This window comes from Malaclemys terrapin, chromosome 4 (genome assembly GCF_027887155.1).
Source record: "Malaclemys terrapin pileata isolate rMalTer1 chromosome 4, rMalTer1.hap1, whole genome shotgun sequence".
Classification (NCBI taxonomy): Eukaryota; Metazoa; Chordata; order Testudines; family Emydidae; genus Malaclemys; species Malaclemys terrapin.
In genome coordinates, this window is record NC_071508.1 from 6,926,835 (window position 1) to 6,944,868 (window position 18,034).

Sequence of the window (18,034 nt, forward strand, 5' to 3'; positions counted from 1 at the left end):
AGCCCCCAGCGGAGAACTCGCAAATCCAGGGCAGCATGCGCAACTGTTTCTGCACACCGTGAGGAGTTTATCTGGACCCAAATATGCACTTGGAAAGATTTGGCTCTCTCCTGAGATTCAAAGGGTCCCAATGCTTTTAGTGGTGACTGTGTCCTTCTAGGCAGAAGACCGCCCTTGCACACTCACGTCACCAAACCGCAGACCGCTCAACCTGATCTCCAGACTTTTGACCACGATTCAAACTGGTGATGTGAAGGGAAAAAGCCCCATCCAGCAGGCATGATACTAGTGCCATCCATCCTTACCACTCACATCCCTGCTGATCTGCCGTCCTCTGGGAATTTAATTAGGCATTTACCCTGCTGAAACGTAACTGAAAATAACGGCTCCCACCCTGCTTATATACAACCATGCCCTTCCCCTGCGATCCCAGCATAATCCACTACAACCACCGCAGACAAGCTGCATGCACCAAGACAAACAACTTTTATTGTGTTTTCCTTTATACATGTATTTTGGTTATGTCTTACCCAAATTAAGAGAAAATGAGCTGAAAAGCAGAGTGTCCTTTATTACATTTTACACATTACCCTTTCCCCAACTTGGGTTCAGGTAGCTACCTGGGCTCCCCCTCTCCCTGCGGATATTGCTGTGGGACAAGACTTATAGCAATCAAAGGTTTGTCAGCTTATGCATCTCCTCTCCCCAGCTTTGGTTCCACACGAGAGGGGTGTGCCAATGCAACAGCTGTGTTGCCACCTGGTGGCTACTGCAGGTAGTGCTGCTAAGCAGTATAAAGTTTAACCCCCCTCCCCCATTGGCAGGTTTCATGCTAATCCAGGTTGGCCCCCCTGCCTCCCCACCCTGTCCCAGGAACTGAAGGATGTCCAGCCAGCTTTCAGGAAGCATCAATGCCAGATGGAGCGGCAGCAGAGTGACACAGTGGGCGGCTGATGCCCCATGCACAAAGCAAAAGCCCCTCTGCACAACTCCCATGCAAGCTTAACCTGGATGGTGGGACGCGAAGAGGCAACTCCAACTGCGGAGAATGCAGCTTACATGGGGAGTTCCCACCCTGAACACTAAAAGGAAGGGGTGGGGAGTGATGTTAAGTCAGTCACCACAAACCAGCCTACGTGAAAGGGGAATAGGAAGCACCCTAAGCCCAGCTCCCCAATGTGCTCCCGCCGCCGGAGAAAAAAATAAATACATGGGGGGAAAAAAATACAAAAATGTTTATTGCAAACGACTACAATAATTTATTGAAGCAAACTGCATGCGAGTGGTGGGAGAGACACGGAGGGGGAGAAGCAGCAGGAAGGCATTGAGTGTCAGTTTTAGCTTTTTAAACCCGAGGCTGGAAGTTACACAGGTCTCTCCTGCCCTGGAGGTTAGAAGGCTGTGTTTAAGGACAGAAACAATTGGATGAGACCAAAGGGGGGAGGGAGGAAGGAAGGTTAAACCAGAAGAGTGTGTGGGACGACGGCAAGGAAGTGACAGGGATAGGAAGGACTTCAGAGCCGAATTACCCACTCATTGCTGCCTGCTGGAAATGGGAGAAACTTTCCCTCTACTGGAGAAGTTGAACAGCCCACATCCTTATTTCCCAGGCGAGGTGACTGGGCTGCATCACTCTGCAGGCAAGTCATGGGGCAGTCTCGCTATTGCACCACCCCAGAGTGAGATTTCCACCCAATAGCATTTTAGTGCCATCCTTAGAAATAAAAGGAAATTGATAAGGCAAAGTTCTCCTTTTAGTGTTCCCTGGAAGGCCCGGTCTGCATCACACTTCAAACCACGTGACGGAGGGTTTCCACAGAGCTCCCACAGAACTGGTCTGGAGCAGCGTCTGGCTGGCTGACCAGCCAGCCAAAACGAACCTGCATCACAATCGCTTTTAATCATGCAAAGTCAGGACCTAGCCTAGAAGAGTTTTAAACACAGGTGTCAGGAGATGGCCACAGCCGTCCTGGCCAGCAAAACCACATATCTAGGGCTAGTTGAAAGCTTTCCAGCAAAACTGGTTTTGAGCAAATTTTATTTAATTCAATTATCTGCAGAACATTTCAGCTTCCTGCCCCAAAGCCAAAATCTTCCATTTGGAAATGTTAAACCGGTTTTGATGTTTGTAAGTGAAACGAGACATTTCAACATTCCAAATGAAAGTCAGTTGTGTCTCATTTCGACATTAAAGCAAATCTTCCTGAGCTGCTGCTGCTGGGAATTGTAGCTCCGATGCCTTAAGACCCCATTCCATTCTTAACAACTTATGTTCTCAGCTGGACTACATCTCCCATGATGCACCACAACCACGTGACTACATGAGACAACCAATCTATCAGAAAGAGGGAAGAACATGGTGCATCCTGGGAGATGCAGTCTGACCAGGGAGCCCACCCCATAGGGTGACCTGCAGCAGCTCAGGTAAACACAGTTTAATGTTGAACTGATCCAAACTGAAGTGAATTGTTTCACAATATGTTTGACAAATGTGGGTCGACCTGACCAGAAACAAGACATTTTGCTGTGATTTTTCCCGAAAGATTTCAGCGGTCAGCCTGTTTCCAGTTTTTAGACCACGTTAAAACATTCTGTGGTAAATTTCCAATGAAAATGACATTCTTCTAGTTTGTCAAACTTTTCTGCAGAAAAATTCCATTTTCCAACCAGCTCTACAACAAACAAGTTTTGCTGGCTCGGTGTTTAAACAGGGTATTGTAACTGCCTCCTGAACCACATGGACACGAGCAAACAGATTATTCCTCGCTTTTTCCAAAAAGCAAACAAATGTAAGGTCACTGCATGAAGTTTCTGACAATGGACAGAGCAAAGATCTGCGCTCAAGACTTAAGATACATTATGTCCTAAACCTTTCTGAGATGTCTTAATTACGAAGCTATGCATGCCCATCTCTCGCTCTCAGGCAAAACCACACCATGTCTCACAGAAACTAGGAACGTTTGCGAAAGCTGGCCTTGTAAGGAGCATGTGTAGGGGAAACACACCCCATGCTCTGTCCCCAGGGGTGTCCGTGCAGGGAGAGAAGTTGCCATTTCCGCAACCAGATGTCAGTCTGCCTGCCTCTATTCAAATCATGAGCCCAGTCTCTTCCCCCCATAGCTGTCTCTCTTTCAGGAAAGGAGAGGCAGAATTGGATGGGGAACGTGATATCCTGCGCCACTTAGTTATACATCTGTCACAAGACTGGAACAAGTTCCTTGGCTATCAGTGCTAATCCTTCCAATGGCAGGGAGTGAGGATGAATCAGTGAGAAAAAAAAGGGTTAATGCAAGGAGCTTGGAATAAACTGGGGAGGGAGAGAGAACACTATAGAAGTTGTTTCTGCAGTTCAGAGCCCTAAACTAAGCTACCCATCCCCCACTGCCTACCCCACCCCAAAGCAAACAATTGCTCCAAAACTCCACAATGCAAATGGAGTTCCTCCCATGGGGCCTGTCACACTGCCCTGTTTACAAACAACTCCTCAGCTTCCGTAGTGCTTTCTTCACCCTGATTCTCTTTGTGGTGGGGATCAGTCCTAGCAGCTGCTGCTCCAGCACGGCTAACCCCGAGGAGTTCCACTGATGTCAAGGAGCCAACCCCCCGCAAATGTCATTAAAAACACCAGACCCTCTGATCAATAAATAAGGACTTTTGTTACCACCACACAAAAACGCAACATGTTCAAAGTGCAAATGACTGTCACCAATCGGAGCCTTCTCACTGCCTCTCCCACACAGGGCTCTCGTACAGAGCCAAGCCCCAGCATCTCAGCAAGCGAGCACCATCTGAGCGCCAGGTCGTGCCCTCTACTTCCCATCAGTGACAGAGGGGAAGGGTGCGAGAGGGGGGACAGGTGCTGTTTTACAGCTCACCCTGCTGAGGGGCCCTAAAGTGCCAAGCCAAACTCCCAGACCCAGGAGGAAGAAGACAAGACTGCAAGGAGCAGAATGCAGCAATGCATAGACGTTGGGCAGAGGGAGTCTTAAGAACGAGAAGCTGGTCCAGAGCCCAAACTCTTTCAAGTTTGCAAACAGGGATTTGTTGAGGAGCAGGGAAGGCGCCTGGGTTTGGGGTGAGTGAGGGCCTCTGGCTGCTTCCCTTCACTCGGAGAATTCCTTTGCTCCGTCTCGCTCTAGTAACTGCAGCATCCCCTTTCTGAAAAGGGGCAGTAGGACAGAGAAGGGGTCAGGAAGCGGGGGGTGCTGTGATCCACGCTGGAGGGGAGCAGGCCCTTCGTTTATTTACTAGTATTTTAAATTTGTTTAACTTCTCTCTTTAATAAGTTTCTCCATTTTTTTCTTTTAAATACAAAGTCCGAGCTGTCCCAACAACCACGTGCTCCCTGCCTGCTAAGGTCCAGTAGAGTCAGAATCTTCAATCAGAACCTCTGTGGTGGCTCCCAGAATCTCCGTGTTCATGACCAGCCCTTCCGTGCTCCCGCTGCTACCGCCGCCAACGAAGATCTTGCCATCGGCCATCAGGCTCATGCGCTCAGCCCCACTGCAGTACGCCTTTGGCATCCCGTCAGGGTTCAGCAGTAGGCACTCGCCAGGGGCAGTGCTTCCCAGGGGGTCAGGGAGGAGGGGAAGGCCCTGGCCATCGGTGGGTGGGGCAATGGACTCTGGACTAGTGCCCAGGATGTCGGTGCTGGTGATTAGGGCGCCTGCATTGGCAGCTAGTGCTTCAGCAATAAGCACCTCTGGGTGGCTCTTGGCCTTATGTGCCACCACGCTGTCCTTCTTCTCAAACTTCTTGCCACAAATGTTGCAGGAGAACTGGTAGAAAGAGTCTGCGTCATGCTTTTTCATGTGCCAGTTCAGAGAGGCCTTCTGCCGGCAGGTGAAGCCGCAGATCTCACACCTGGGGAGTGGGAGGGGAAAAAAGAGGTTAGTAGGGGAACATGGACACAAATAAGGCGATGCAACAGAGAATGCAGGCATATGAAGGCCAGACACAGAATCGCAGACAGGTGCACGAGGCAGAGTCAGCTGTGGCCAGGGAAATGTGGCCAGTTGAAGGAGGTAGAGGCATATTTCAAAAGGCAATGCACGGCAAAGCAGGAGTACTCACTGTAAAGGCTTCTCGCCTGTGTGGATCATTCGGTGCACTGCCAAGTTGTGGGAACTCTTAAATGCCCGGGCACAGTATTCACAGATATAATCCCTTTGATCTGTAAAGCAGCAGACACATCTCAGCTTAACACCTACATCTGGATCAGAACCACATTCTTGGGTTGAAAGTCCCACTCATCTGAAAGTTGCCCTAAGACCCCACTTTTAATTTTGAAGGTTCCTGGGTGAAGCTTCCTGAAAGCAAGGCAGCAATTTAAGAGTTAAGAACTGTCTGATCCCACCAGGACTAATGAAGAAGGAAGCATCTCCGGATGCTCAACAGCAAGCCCTGTGGATTATTGAAGGTAGAGCAGATGGGCTCGAAAGGGAATCCTGACCAATCCCACATGCTTGACAAGGTGAAGCCTGACAAGAGCATCTTAAATGTGGAGAAAACAGGATGACACTGTTGCAAAAAGGCAACCTATGTGCCAAATAAAATAATGCTACAGTACAAACCCAAAGGCTTATTTCCACCTACTCGCACTGTCTAATGGGAGTGCGTGAGCAATTAGGCAGTAGTCCCAGCAGGAAGGGAATAACCACCAGTCATCTGCGCTACCTAGGTTAGACTCTTCCTCACCTCAGGAGAGGTGAGTGTTTTCCCCTCTCCAACCATCCATGGGATGATGGGTTGGATTCAAGTCTCCCCACCTCCCCCAGTACCTGTGTGGTGTTTGGCATGCCGTAGCAGCTGCTTCTGGAGCCGGAAGAGCCGTCCACAGGAGGGATGGGGACACACATATTTCTTCTTCAGCAGATGCTGGTATTTGATGTGATGCTAGGAAAGATGACGAAAAAGTTACAACCTTCTCTCTGTCTGACTAAAGGAACTGCTGAAAATCAGATCCCAGGTGACAAGTTAAGCAACGTGACAGACCATAAGGGCTACAATCAACCTCCTTGTGCATTGCAGGAGAGCTAACAGGATGCAATTATACCAGACTCTGAGATCTGATGAAAAGCAGAAATACAGGTGAAGAGGCACATATGGTACAGTTACAACAGGGCTGGGCTTAGCTTCATTACTTGTTACTGGCTAGTAATAACACCTAGCTTTTCTTTAGTGCTTTTCATCAGTAGATCTCAAAGCACTTTACAAAAGGAGGTCAGCATATTATCCCCATTTTACAGATGGGGAAACAGACACAGGGAGGGAAAGTGACTTGCCCAAGGTCACCCAGTGGGCCTCTTCCAGAGCTAGGAACAGAACTCAAAACTCCTGCGTCCCAGTCCAGTGCACCACCTTCTAAACCAGTGCCTCCCTTACCAAACTGCATTCAAAAGGAATACTGCAGTGAAAGGTGAAAGAGTGGCAGCTCCTTGACCCCAGATCCAAATGAATGGAAGAGCCTGACTGACCTGCAAATAGCGAGGGTGGGCGAGGACTGTGCCACAGCCTTCCATCTCACAGCGTACATACTGTATTGGAGGCTTCTTCCTAAGAAGTACATGGGACAGTAATGCAGAGAGAGGTTAGATGGAAAATATGAAGTAGATGCAGTATAGATTAAACAAGAAAGCCATTGCAGCTCACCAATAATGTGGAAGTGACGAGGTCACCAGATCAACTGTCTTGTGAGTCAGTACATTTCAACTTGTGCTCTCCCCTTTAGCTCTCCACCCCTAGGACTGCTCATGGGTTTTAGCCACGTGTGCTCATCACCCAAGAGATGACAGTGACAGAGCACCTGTAGCCTTATCATTGGCTTCTGCCATGCTACCGACCAACTCAAAAATGACCTGACTGCAAGAATCCATCATGGTGGTTTTAGAGTGAGCTACAATGATTTCTAAACTATGCCCAATAAAATCATGTATGAAGTAGCTGGTTCTTAGGGGATTAAGCTTCTCCATACAAGAAATGGAAAGGATGAAAATCTACAGTAAGGAAGGTGGAGAAAAAGGTAAGTCACACTCACCTTCTTTTAGGCAGCCGTGGGCTCTTGTCATCTTTTCTCCTCCTTCCCCTCCTGTGATAGGATAACAGATAGGATTAAAAATTATGCTCCTTTGCAAGGCATAAGGGCACAACTGAGATGGAATAGGGAAGCCTTCTCCACATGAGCAATCCAGAGCACAGCTCTGGGTCATGGGAGAAATCCACCATTTCAAAGCCTGAGAAAGTCCCAGGCGGGGGGAGCAGGGAATAGCTTCCACAGACCTGATCTAAAGCCCACGAAGGTCAATGAGAGTCTCTGCACTTACCTCCATAGCCTTTGGATCAGGGTCATATAGAGTACATGACCTCAGATAACCAGCATCCATCCAAACGTTAATACACATGTTGCAGCCCCCAGCATGCTACACTAGAGGAACTCCAAGTGACGGGGGGTTTTTCTTTCAGTGGGAATGTGCCACTCACATAGGGATGTTCCTCCATAAGAACTATTAACAAGAATTTTGGTTTTTGTATTCTTATGCCACAAGAGGGTGCCAAACCCACTAATCCAGCTATGCTCAGTCTGTGTAGCTCGCTTCTGTACCCACTGCTCTGGATCTCAAGCAGAATGAAGGGTTGAAAAATCAAAAAAGGTCCTCAGGAAATTGTGCTTTTTCATCTACTGTTTTTCCCTGCAGCCAAGTATTCATGTCATATAGATCAATTATTTGTGTAGCATATCCAGAGGCCATCAAGATGTTAAACACCGTACAAACACAGACAAAAGACTTTGCTTGTACCAAAGAGCTCACAGAGAATCTTTAAAACATATACTAGTAGTCACAAAACATTTCTGTATAGTGAAAAAATGACACTCATAGGGTTGGAAGGGACCTCAGGAGGTCATCTAGTCCAACCCCCTGCTCAAAGCAGGCCCAATCCCCAGACAGATTTTTACCCCAGTTCCTTAAATGGCCCCCTCAAGGATTGAACTCACAACCCTGGGTTTAGCAGACCAATGCTCAAACCACTGACCTATCCCTGTTAACACCCAAGCACCACAGAGAACCAAAGAAAGCAGAGCCCGCACTGACAGCGATGAGGGGTATGGCTTAATAGAAGAGGTCGCTCTGATGTGACAGTACCTGGGACAGTCAAGCTTCTCAATGACACTATCAAGTTTGCTCAGTTTACAGGCCGTGTTTTTGACTGTCTAGAAAACAAGTTGGGATCGGAAAGTTAAGTTGGGTCCCTTTTGGCTCACATATAAGCACAGGAACTTCTGCACTCAGTGAATGTTAATAGTCAAGCTAATATAGAAGCCAGCTCACTCTCCATTGCTATCTGCTCTGCTCAGCTAACAGGCATAACAAAAATAGCAAAAACCTCATGTCAGAAAAGCAGTCAGGTATGACCCGGACACACGAAGATTTGGAGTAAGACAGCTCTTTTGTTAAAAAGATCTATTAAAGGATTGATGTGATGCATGTCATAAGAATCTTTTCAACTCTAATGGTGTTTTGTTGCTTCTCTCAGCGCTCTCTAGTTTGCAACATCGAGCACGCAAGAATTGAACACCGTAGCCCATGTGATTGTCCAACTGTGACAAAGTAGGTTTTATTCACCTTGTTATGTTGTATGTGAGTCTTACTGTCCTATACTAATACCATGTGTACCTTAGTTTCCCTGTGTACTGCACTGATACTTCAGCGGTGGGAATTGGGTGTGTGTGATTTTCGCTGAGCCCCTCAGGGCAGGTGAGGCTGCCCAGCTGTTTGCACCTAGGTAACCTGAGACCCAGGAGGGGGGATGCAACCAGGTGACATCTTTTGCCCAGGAAGTGAGAAAGAAGGAGGAGGAGCAACAAGGGGGGGGTGTTGGGAGGTCGGATCGCTGGAAGCTGGTAGTCTGCATGGGGGGACTGGAAGAGGGGGAGTCCAGGGTGTCTGGCCCAGGATTCCCAAGATGAACTTGGCTGAAAGTCACTGATTTCTGTAATAGCATGCTCTGTTCTATGCTGTGTTCCTGTCGAGTAATAAACCTTCTGTTTTACCAGCTGGCTGAGAGCCATGTCTGACTGCAGAGTTGGGGTGCAGGGCCCTCTAGCTTCCCCAGGAACCCCGCCTGTGCAGACTCGCTGCGGGAAGCGCACGGTGTGGAAGGGGATGCTGAATGCTCTGAGGTCAGACCCAGGAGACAGTATGTTCAGAGACTGGCTTCATACGGAGTAGTTCCAGAGCACTGACCTGGTGACTCCGTGACACCAACACACATCCAGACACAAAAAGCTTTAAGTGTGGTTCTGCTCGGAAGAATAATTGTATAAAAAAAAAAAAAAAAAAAACTTATGCAACAGACCTGCCTAAAGTAACTTGTTACTTCTGTTAACACTGCAACACAAATACATTTATAGCAGAGAGATGGATCCTTTCCTGGCTCACAAAGCAGAATCGTTAACAACACTATTTGCTGAATTTTTATTGTTGGCGATATGTGAGCTAGTAAGAACCCACAGGGACTCTTAGATCTCAAAATGAGCTCACAGGAATGGCATAATTTTAATTCCTCAAACTGAGCATGTTTGATCTGGAGTCACTGAAGACATCAGGGAGCCCCACAAAGCCAGGGTTTAGAAGAGTTACTTTTCTGAGGACTACTGTGCTTTAATATTAGAGTTGCAGAAATATAATCAACTACAGCTGAAGAACAGATACCACAGTTGGGGACTGAACTCCACATACAGCTGATTTTTTGGCAGTGCAGTCCAGCAGAGCGAGACCTGCTCTTCTCCCTCTCCCATCCAGAAGTTCTCTCGAGATTAAAATGCCCCTTTTTACCTCATGCTAGAGTGAGGCCTTGACTTAGACCAGCAGATCCCAAACTTTATTGGTTCGTGCACCACCTTCTTAAATTGTTGGGAAGTGAACTGATGGAACACTATGATCGCATACCTCCAGTGGCAAATGCACCCCAGTTTGGAAACCCCTGAACCTAGATCAGAGGTTTTCAACCTGTGGTCTGTGGACCCCTGGGAGGCTGCAGACTATGTCAAGTTCTAAAGGGGTCTGCACTTCCATTCGACATTTTTTAGGGGGTCTGCAAATGAAAAAAGGTTGAAAACCACAGCCCTAGATGCATCCCAGCTGATTTATCTCCGTTGCTAAAGAGAAGAGCTTAATGTTTAGCTCAAGAAGCCACAGGGCAATGAAAACAATTCTTGAAGCTTTTGAGGTTCCACACAGAATGCCTGCAAGTTACTTTTATGTTTGCTTTTTTTTTTTTTAAACAGGATCCTGCCTGCTTGTTGCAAAATTTTATTTGCCTCAAGACAATTTGGAAAAGTCTAGACAAACAGTGCGTGGCAAGAAGGGGTGTAAATCTACAGCGTACCAGCCTTCTGAGTACTAACTGGCCATAAAGACCCAGCTGCCATGTACTAAAAGTTCCCTAGTGCATTCTGATTTACCCCACTTTGAAACTGGAGTCAATCAAAGTGCACTAGAACTGTTAGTTCATTGCAGCAGGGTCTGTACAGCTGACTAGTGCAAAGGAGATTTATGCCCTAGCTTGATGCGAACTATTTGTTTGTCTAGGGCAGTGGTTTTCAATCTTTTTTCCATTTGAGGACCCCTAAAAAATGTAGACCATGAATACTGCGTGCAGTTCTGATTGCCCCAATTTGAAAATGATACATTAGAAATGGAAAAGGTGCAGAGAAAAGCAACAAAAATGATTAAGGGTATGGCACAGCTTCTGTGTGAAGAAAATTTAAAAAGACTGGGACTATTCAGCTATGAGAGAGGTCTGTGAAACCATGGTGTGGAGAAAGTGAGTAAGGAAACGTTATTTACCCCTTCACAAGAACCAGGGATCACCTAATGAAATTCATAGACAGCAGGTATAAAACAAACAAAAGGAAGCATTTCACATAACACACCATCAACCTGTGGAACTTGTTGCCGGGGATGTTGTGAAGGCCAAAAGTATAACTGGATTAAAAAAAATTAGATAAGTTCATGGAGGACGGATCCATCGATGGCTATTAGCCATGATGGTCAGGGATACAGCCGCATGCTCTGTGTCCCTCTAAGTCTCGGACTGCCTGATGCTGGGACTGGATGACAAAGGATGGATCACCTGATGATTGCCCTGTTCTATTCATTCCCTTTGAAGCACCTGGCATTGGCCACTGTTGGAAGATAGGATACTGGGCTAGATGGACCATTGCTCTGACCCAGTACGGTCATTCTTATGTTCTCTGTTTTCCCACATCCAAGCATGCCTGCCTCAGATATGAAAGAGGGGCACCTCTCCCATGGCAGTGTGTAAACAATACTCATGTCTTCCTGGATGCACGTTACAGAGAAAAATCTGACTCTTCCAGACTAGTTTCTTTAGGCAGTCTCTTCTGCATTGGGCTTAAAAATGAGCACTGTGAATAACTGCTCCATCTAACAAGGCTTCTAATATAGTTTAGATGACCAGCAAAGATGGGGCCAATAGAAATGTGTTTAAAAACCATACACCTTAAAAAAACAATAAGCCATTTTTCACACTATGCTGCCTCATCCAGATTGGCTGGCCACGCCATGTTACAAGACAATTTAGCTTGAACCATACTGAAATAGTGTTCTTTAATGTCTCCTTGCCCAGTAGAGACAGGACCTTAGAAGAGGTGATCTCCAACCAGGGTAAGGAATTTTGATCCTTTCAGCCTACTGATTTCAAATCACTTTTCAGGTGAAGAAGGGGAAAGAACCACTCCTGCCTCCCACAAAAGTGCGAGGGGAAAGCATAAGACACTGTCCAGGATGCCTATGCAAAAACATACATGGAGGAATAGCTGTGCCTGGAATCTTTTACTCACTTCCTGGGTGGCTCCTCATCTCCCCGAAACTCACTTTCTTCTTTCACCTCCACCTCCACTTTAATCTCCTTCTGTTTCTCTTTTTCTTCCTTCCCCTTGCCAGCTTTCCTCCTTGGCTTTGGAGTGTCCCTGCAAAGATACAGATATGATACACTCTAGTACTCAGCAGAAATCCTCCATCTGTCATAGTGCCCTCTGCATTTACACTGCAACACCACTGCTCTCCCCCTCGCCACACATGAGCAATCCCTGGGAACTGCACAACTCTAGTAAAAACAACGAGGAGTCCAGTGGCACCTTAAAGATTAACAGATTTATTTGGGCATAAGCTTTCGTGGGTAAAAAACATGGAATGAAAATTACAGATACAGGCATAAATAGATATTGGCACATCAAGAGAAGGGAGTTACCTTACAAGTAGAGAACCAATGTTGAAGGCCAATTTAGTCAGGGTGGATGTAGTCTACTCCCAATAATTGATGAGGTGTCAATACCAAGAGCGGGGGGGGGGGGGGGGGAGAGAGATTGCTTTTGTAGTGAGCCAGCCATTCCCAGTCCCTATTCAAGCCCAAATTGATGGTGTTATGTTTGCAAATGAATTGTTGTAACCATCCTTACTGCCTCCCCATCATGTTCCTTCTGACCTATGCTTTTAATTAAGGATGATGAGGGGAGGGAGTTCAATAGGCAACTTTGGACTCCTATACAAATGTTACATACACCTCCCTGCAGAGGCAGGGATAGCTCAAACCAAGGTTCAGGGAGAAGCTGGTAGTCAGTGGCACTCAAACCCAAGTCATCTGAGCTGTTAGATAATTGTCCTGTTAGCTCCAAGCAGTGGAGACTCATCAATCTTGACTAATAGAGAACCATGTTTCTTTCAAAATATATGCTATTGCTCAAACAAAGTTCTAGACTTGATGCAGATGCTATGTGGTGAGGTTCTTTGGCCTGTTTTCTGCAGGAGGTCAGAGTAGATGATCATAATGCTCCCTTCTGGTCTTGCAAGCTATGCATGTATATAATCCAGCATACCTTTCTAAGTGGGGCTTGTAGGTTTCGTCTCTTGGGTCATCTTTGAAGGGAATCTCTTCTTCACTGATCAGCATCTCCTCCTCTTCATCACTGCTATGACGGAGAAGGCAAAAAAAAGAGGTAGTAGAACTGCTTATATATCAGTGGTTCTCAAACTTTTGCACTGGTGACCCCTTTCACACAGCAAGCCTCTGAGTGCGACACCCCCCCCAAATTAAAAACACATTTTTGTATATTTAACACCATTATAAATGCTGGAGGCAAAATAGGGTTTGGGGTGAAGGCTGACAGCTGGTGACCCCCTGAGGGATACTGACCCCCAGTTTGAGAACCCTGATATATATGAAATAAGTCACTGCATGACACTCCCTGGAATGGGGAGGATATCCTTCAGCCAAGACTGTTTAGGGAAAATGAACAGACTATACAGAATAAGGAACGGGACATGTGACAGATATGACAATTTCCTCCTATATCCTGGCCAAACCTTATGGAATTAAGTTGAACCATACTGAATTAGGTTTAAGTATTTTAGGAGTTCACAGTGTTGAAAATGCACCTGTTTCTGTATTATTATGGAACGTCTCTAGGGGGGTGAGCCTGACTACTGAAAGCTCTGGGAGGGGTTCTGAGCTTCAAAGGACTATCTGAAATAATGCGCATTTTTTAACGTGGGTTTCCCAGAAGTCTCTAGGGGGAGGTGTGTGCAACTGTAAACTCCTCTGGAGATGCACCGAACTCAGCCTTTGAAGCTTGCTGAGGAGGAGGTGGCCTTTTGTCTGCTGACCACTTGTTATGTGAGGACAGATTAAAAGGCCCCAAAGTGGATAAGAGAATGACTCTTAGATTCATGGGAGTACTTGTTCTGAGTCAATGCGGTTATGAACTTGTAACCGCAGGGAAAAAAAATCCTGGTGAAAAACTGCCAGAGCCCTTGTTGGGGTTGAGGAATCTCTGGTAAGCTTGTTAGCATGCATATAGGTTCTCCTATTGTGTTCATGTTCTAGGTAATGCTTTTACCTGAAGAATGTATGTGGTTGCTTAGAAAGAGCAATGTGGTAACTTAACTCTGGCAGTGACATTGCTTACAGCCTCTGAAGAGAAGGCCAAGAAGGCCTGCTAAGGCAGCCTGCCTTTGGGGAAATTCAGTGTAGTCAGGGAACCGTGCAGCCTGGGAGGGAAAGCAATGTGGGTCTCCTGCAGGAGACAGGACAGATGGGGAGGCAGAAGCCTGAGTGCATGTCCTTGCTGGACCATGGAGGGGGACTAGAGATGCAGTTGCCCTGAACTGTGACAGTATGCATCAGAGACAGCTTCAAAAAAGACCCTCTAGGTACCGCACAGCAGACTCTGACTAACAGCCTCATGGGAACACGACCCTGCTTTACCTTGTCAAGCTTTACTAGGCTCTAGCAACAATGGGCCACCAAGCAACCTGATTATAGGTTCTATTGAAGGAGCCCCATTGCTATGTAATAAGCCTGGATACAATCCACACTGTACTATTTACATTCCCACACCTCTACATCAGTGGTTTTCAAACTGCGGGTCGTGACCTAGTACTGGGTCACAGAATGTAAGGCACTGGGTCATGGCAGCTTTGGTCAGCACCGCCGACCGGGCCTTTAAAAGTCCCGGTCGGTGGTGCTGCCAGGCTAAGGCAGGCTAGTCCCTACCTGTTCTGACACCGTGCTGTGCCCCAGAAGTAGCCAGAAGCAGGTGCGGCTCCTAGGTGGGAGGACCACAGGGCTCCGTGCGCTGCACCGAGCTGGGGGGTGGGGGGAGGAGTGCCTGCGGGCGAGAGCTGCGCGGAGCCGCTTGCGCACCTCCACCTAGAAGCCAGACCTGCTGCTGCTGGAAGCGGCCAGCATTCCAGGGCACAGCATGGTCCGCAGTGCCAGTATTGGTAAGAAGCCTGCCTTAGAACCCCCATGTGCCGCTGACCAGGAGCCACCCAAGGTAACCTCTCCCCACAACCCCATGCCCCAATCCCCTTCCCCAACCCTGAGCTCCACCCCCCAACCTGGAGCCCCTTCCTGCACCCCAAACCCCTCATTCCTGGCCCCATCCTAGAGCCTGCACCCCCAGCCCAGAGCCATGACCCCTTCCTGCAACCCAACCCCTTGCCCCAGCCCAAAGCCCCCTCCCACACCCTGAACCCCTCATTCCCGGCCCCACCCCACAGCCCTCGCCCCCACACCCCAACCCTCTGTCCCAGTCCTGAGCCACTCCCACACCCCAAACCCCTCATCCCCAGCTCCATTGGGTCACAGGCATCAATAATTTTCTCCAACTGGGTTGCCAGACGAAAAGTTTGAAACCCACTGCTCTACATTGTAAGAGGTCACCTCCAATGCATGGCAGGGAGGAAAGACCCAAAACTGAATGAAAATGGAAACTGAACTGGTCCTTCCATGGCAAGCTAGGGATCCATTAGATTGAAGAGTTAACTTTGGAACCATTCCAAGTGATACCACATCTCTTCCCATGGCCCCAACCAAAAAGAAAAAGGCCCAAACCAGAGCTTCCTACCTGATTCCAGTTGGAGACTGACGCTCTTCTGTGACCTCTGAAAAGAAAAGCCACCATTAGGTTTTTAATCACTGTTCCCAAGGGACACAGACCAGACTGCAATGTGCATATCTGGGTGGAAGTATTTCTGCCAATGTTCAGCACTAGGATGTGCTGCAGTTGAGGAGAATATGCTCAGAACAGCGAGGCACCATGCTTTTTGCCAGTGGTCTCTAGCAGATTGTTGGTGTTTTGGCACCAGTCTCCCACACCTAAATTATCAGCCTCAAACTGTTCTGCTGGCATTGTTCACACTTTAATCCCAATATTTCCCACTCCCCTAATTGCTACATACCATACTCAAGCTGATCTGTGTTTGGTTCTGACTTGCAGATGAGCTGCAGGGATCCAGTCTTGGACCTGGAGCTGCGCGAATTTTCTGTGTCACGTTGGCGAGCAGCAGCAGCCGTCCTGCTGCTGCGCCAGCCTCGTCCGGGCCTGGTTGTACTGACAGGAGACCCGTGGGTGAGAATGGTGGAAACCTCTTCCTCCTCCCTCTCTTCTTTGGGATCTATGAGGGAAACACGCAAAGCAATTCCTAGGTTAACAATGAACACAAACCCATCTCTACACTTTGCTGGCCATATCTCCACCAGTGTGTTGCTTATTCAATAATGGAGATGTCCCTCTATGTTCAATAAGTGGGTGGAGGGCTGTGGACCTGGACTATAACACTGCAAAGTGATACAGATAGGCTACAGGCCAGATCCTTCACCTCACAGAGAAGAGCTCTTGGTACAGCATATAAACAGAGTCTTATCACACTTTTACCCATGTATTTTTTCTGGAAGCCATCCTGATCTCTGTAACTCAGACTAAAGATAACAAAATAATCTGATGTTTTTAAAAATTAAAGTTTCTCAGGTGAAGTCTCACATGAAATGGACTTAAAAACACAAACTGCTACACTGGGTCAATAAAATCATCTATCTAGCCTAGTATCCTGTCTCTGACAGTACCAGAGCTTCAAGGCGAGCGTACAGAACAGGGCAATTTTGGAGAGATCCAACCATCTCCCACTCACAGCTTCTGGCAGTCAGAGAGGGTCACCCAAAGCATAGGGTTGGGTACCTGACCATCTTGGCTAATATCCATTGATGGACCTATCCTCCATGAACTTACCTAGTTCTTTTTTTAATCCAGTTATACATTTTGGCCACCACAACATATCCTGGTAATGAGTTCCACAGGGTAACTGTGCATTGTATGAAAAGTACCTCCTCCTGTTTGTATTAAAACCACTGCCTATTAATTTTATTGAGAGACCCGTGGTTTTTGTATTGAGGGAAAGGGTAAACAAAACATCTCTATTCACTTTTTCAACACCATTCTGATGTTAGAAACCTCTATCATATGCCCCCTTAGTTGTGTCTTTTCTAACCTGAACAGCCTTAATATTTTTAGTTTCTCCTCGTATGGAAGCCATTCCATGCCCGTGATCATCTTTGTTGCCCTTTGTCCCCAACCAACCATCATTGTCCTATAACTTATTATAAAGCACCGAAACAGATTTCGGTAAGCAAGTTTTATGAAAGATCTGCAAAAGTTTGGCCCACATTGAATATCTTGTTCATAGAATCGCCAAACACTGCTGTTTAAACTGAAATTTACACATTGCAAAAATCCTGAAGAATCTGAGCTGAGACTTGCTGGTTTCTATGCAAAAGCAAGCAACACAATCACCTGTAACAATTTTAACAAGCCCTTGCATTCTTAACCTGCATTTTCACTTCTTTGTAACTACTAGACGTTGTTCCTTTTGGGCTGATGCATTTCAGATTGATCCCCACGTGTAAATGTTTGGGAAGTCAATAAAACTTCGTGGGAGCAACTTTCAGAAAAATCTTTTGTGCCCCAGTAATGCCAAGATTCCCCCCCCCCCCCCATTTCCCACTTGCCATCAGATTAGCCCTAATGAAGCCAAGTGCTTCTTCACATTTAGTGAATCCTGGTGTGCAGAAGAAACGAATTGTTGGCTATGCTCAGGGATTTTGTTACTGTTTTAGAACAAAGTGCAGCTCTAGGAAAGTCTGGCAAAGCAAGAAAATAACCTAGCTAAGTAAGCATATTAGTTGCCCAACTGTAAATACCTAGAAGAGTTTTTCATTTGGACCTGCAGAAGAGGCAGTCCTAGTTTTGGAAGAATAGGCTGAGACATAGCTATTAAGTGCATCTCTCCGACAGTCACCCTCTCTTGATATTAGGGCTGAATTCTAATAAGAAAACAGCAGCCCAAATGCATGTGGGTGTGAAAACCATCCAAAGCACCATTCTGATACCTTAATTCAGAGTCCCAGAATTAATAAAGTCTGATGGGCAAAGTGAACAAAATCTCATATCATGGTCCCCCCACCTATCATGTATCTTCAATATATTCATGTTCTTCTGCGCTGCTACTGATTGGTTCAATAATTCAAGAGAGCCAAGTCTCCTGTGAGAAACCTGCGTTCCATCAACACCAGCTGGGATTTCTACCAGGATGCAGTCTCTGGAGTCCCTATGTAAGGTCCATCTGTTATATCAGCCTCTGGCTAAGAACGGTCTGATAAAACTTGAAGCTCTACT

The 18,034-nt window shown here is 46.9% G+C and overlaps 1 protein-coding gene across 2 annotated transcripts in view; it reads right to left on the bottom strand.

The window, feature by feature from the left end:
- Positions 1–1,216: 1,216 nt before the first annotated feature.
- Positions 1,217–18,034, bottom strand: part of ZFP91 (ZFP91 zinc finger protein, atypical E3 ubiquitin ligase) — a 30,534-nt gene continuing 13,716 nt past the window's right edge. Inside the window, exons 3-11 of one of the 2 annotated variants that reach the window (XM_054025859.1) lie at positions 15,765–15,980; positions 15,431–15,467; positions 12,899–12,991; positions 11,864–11,992; positions 7,037–7,087; positions 6,477–6,555; positions 5,781–5,895; positions 5,074–5,173; positions 1,217–4,863 (exon numbers count right to left, since the gene is read on the bottom strand). In XM_054025859.1, coding sequence (XP_053881834.1) covers positions 4,353–4,863; positions 5,074–5,173; positions 5,781–5,895; positions 6,477–6,555; positions 7,037–7,087; positions 11,864–11,992; positions 12,899–12,991; positions 15,431–15,467; positions 15,765–15,980 — 1,331 coding nt within the window. In that variant the 3' untranslated portion in view covers positions 1,217–4,352. The remainder of the gene's footprint in view (positions 4,864–5,073; positions 5,174–5,780; positions 5,896–6,476; positions 6,556–7,036; positions 7,088–11,863; positions 11,993–12,898; positions 12,992–15,430; positions 15,468–15,764; positions 15,981–18,034) is intronic. The other variant, XM_054025860.1, reaches the window with a different exon arrangement.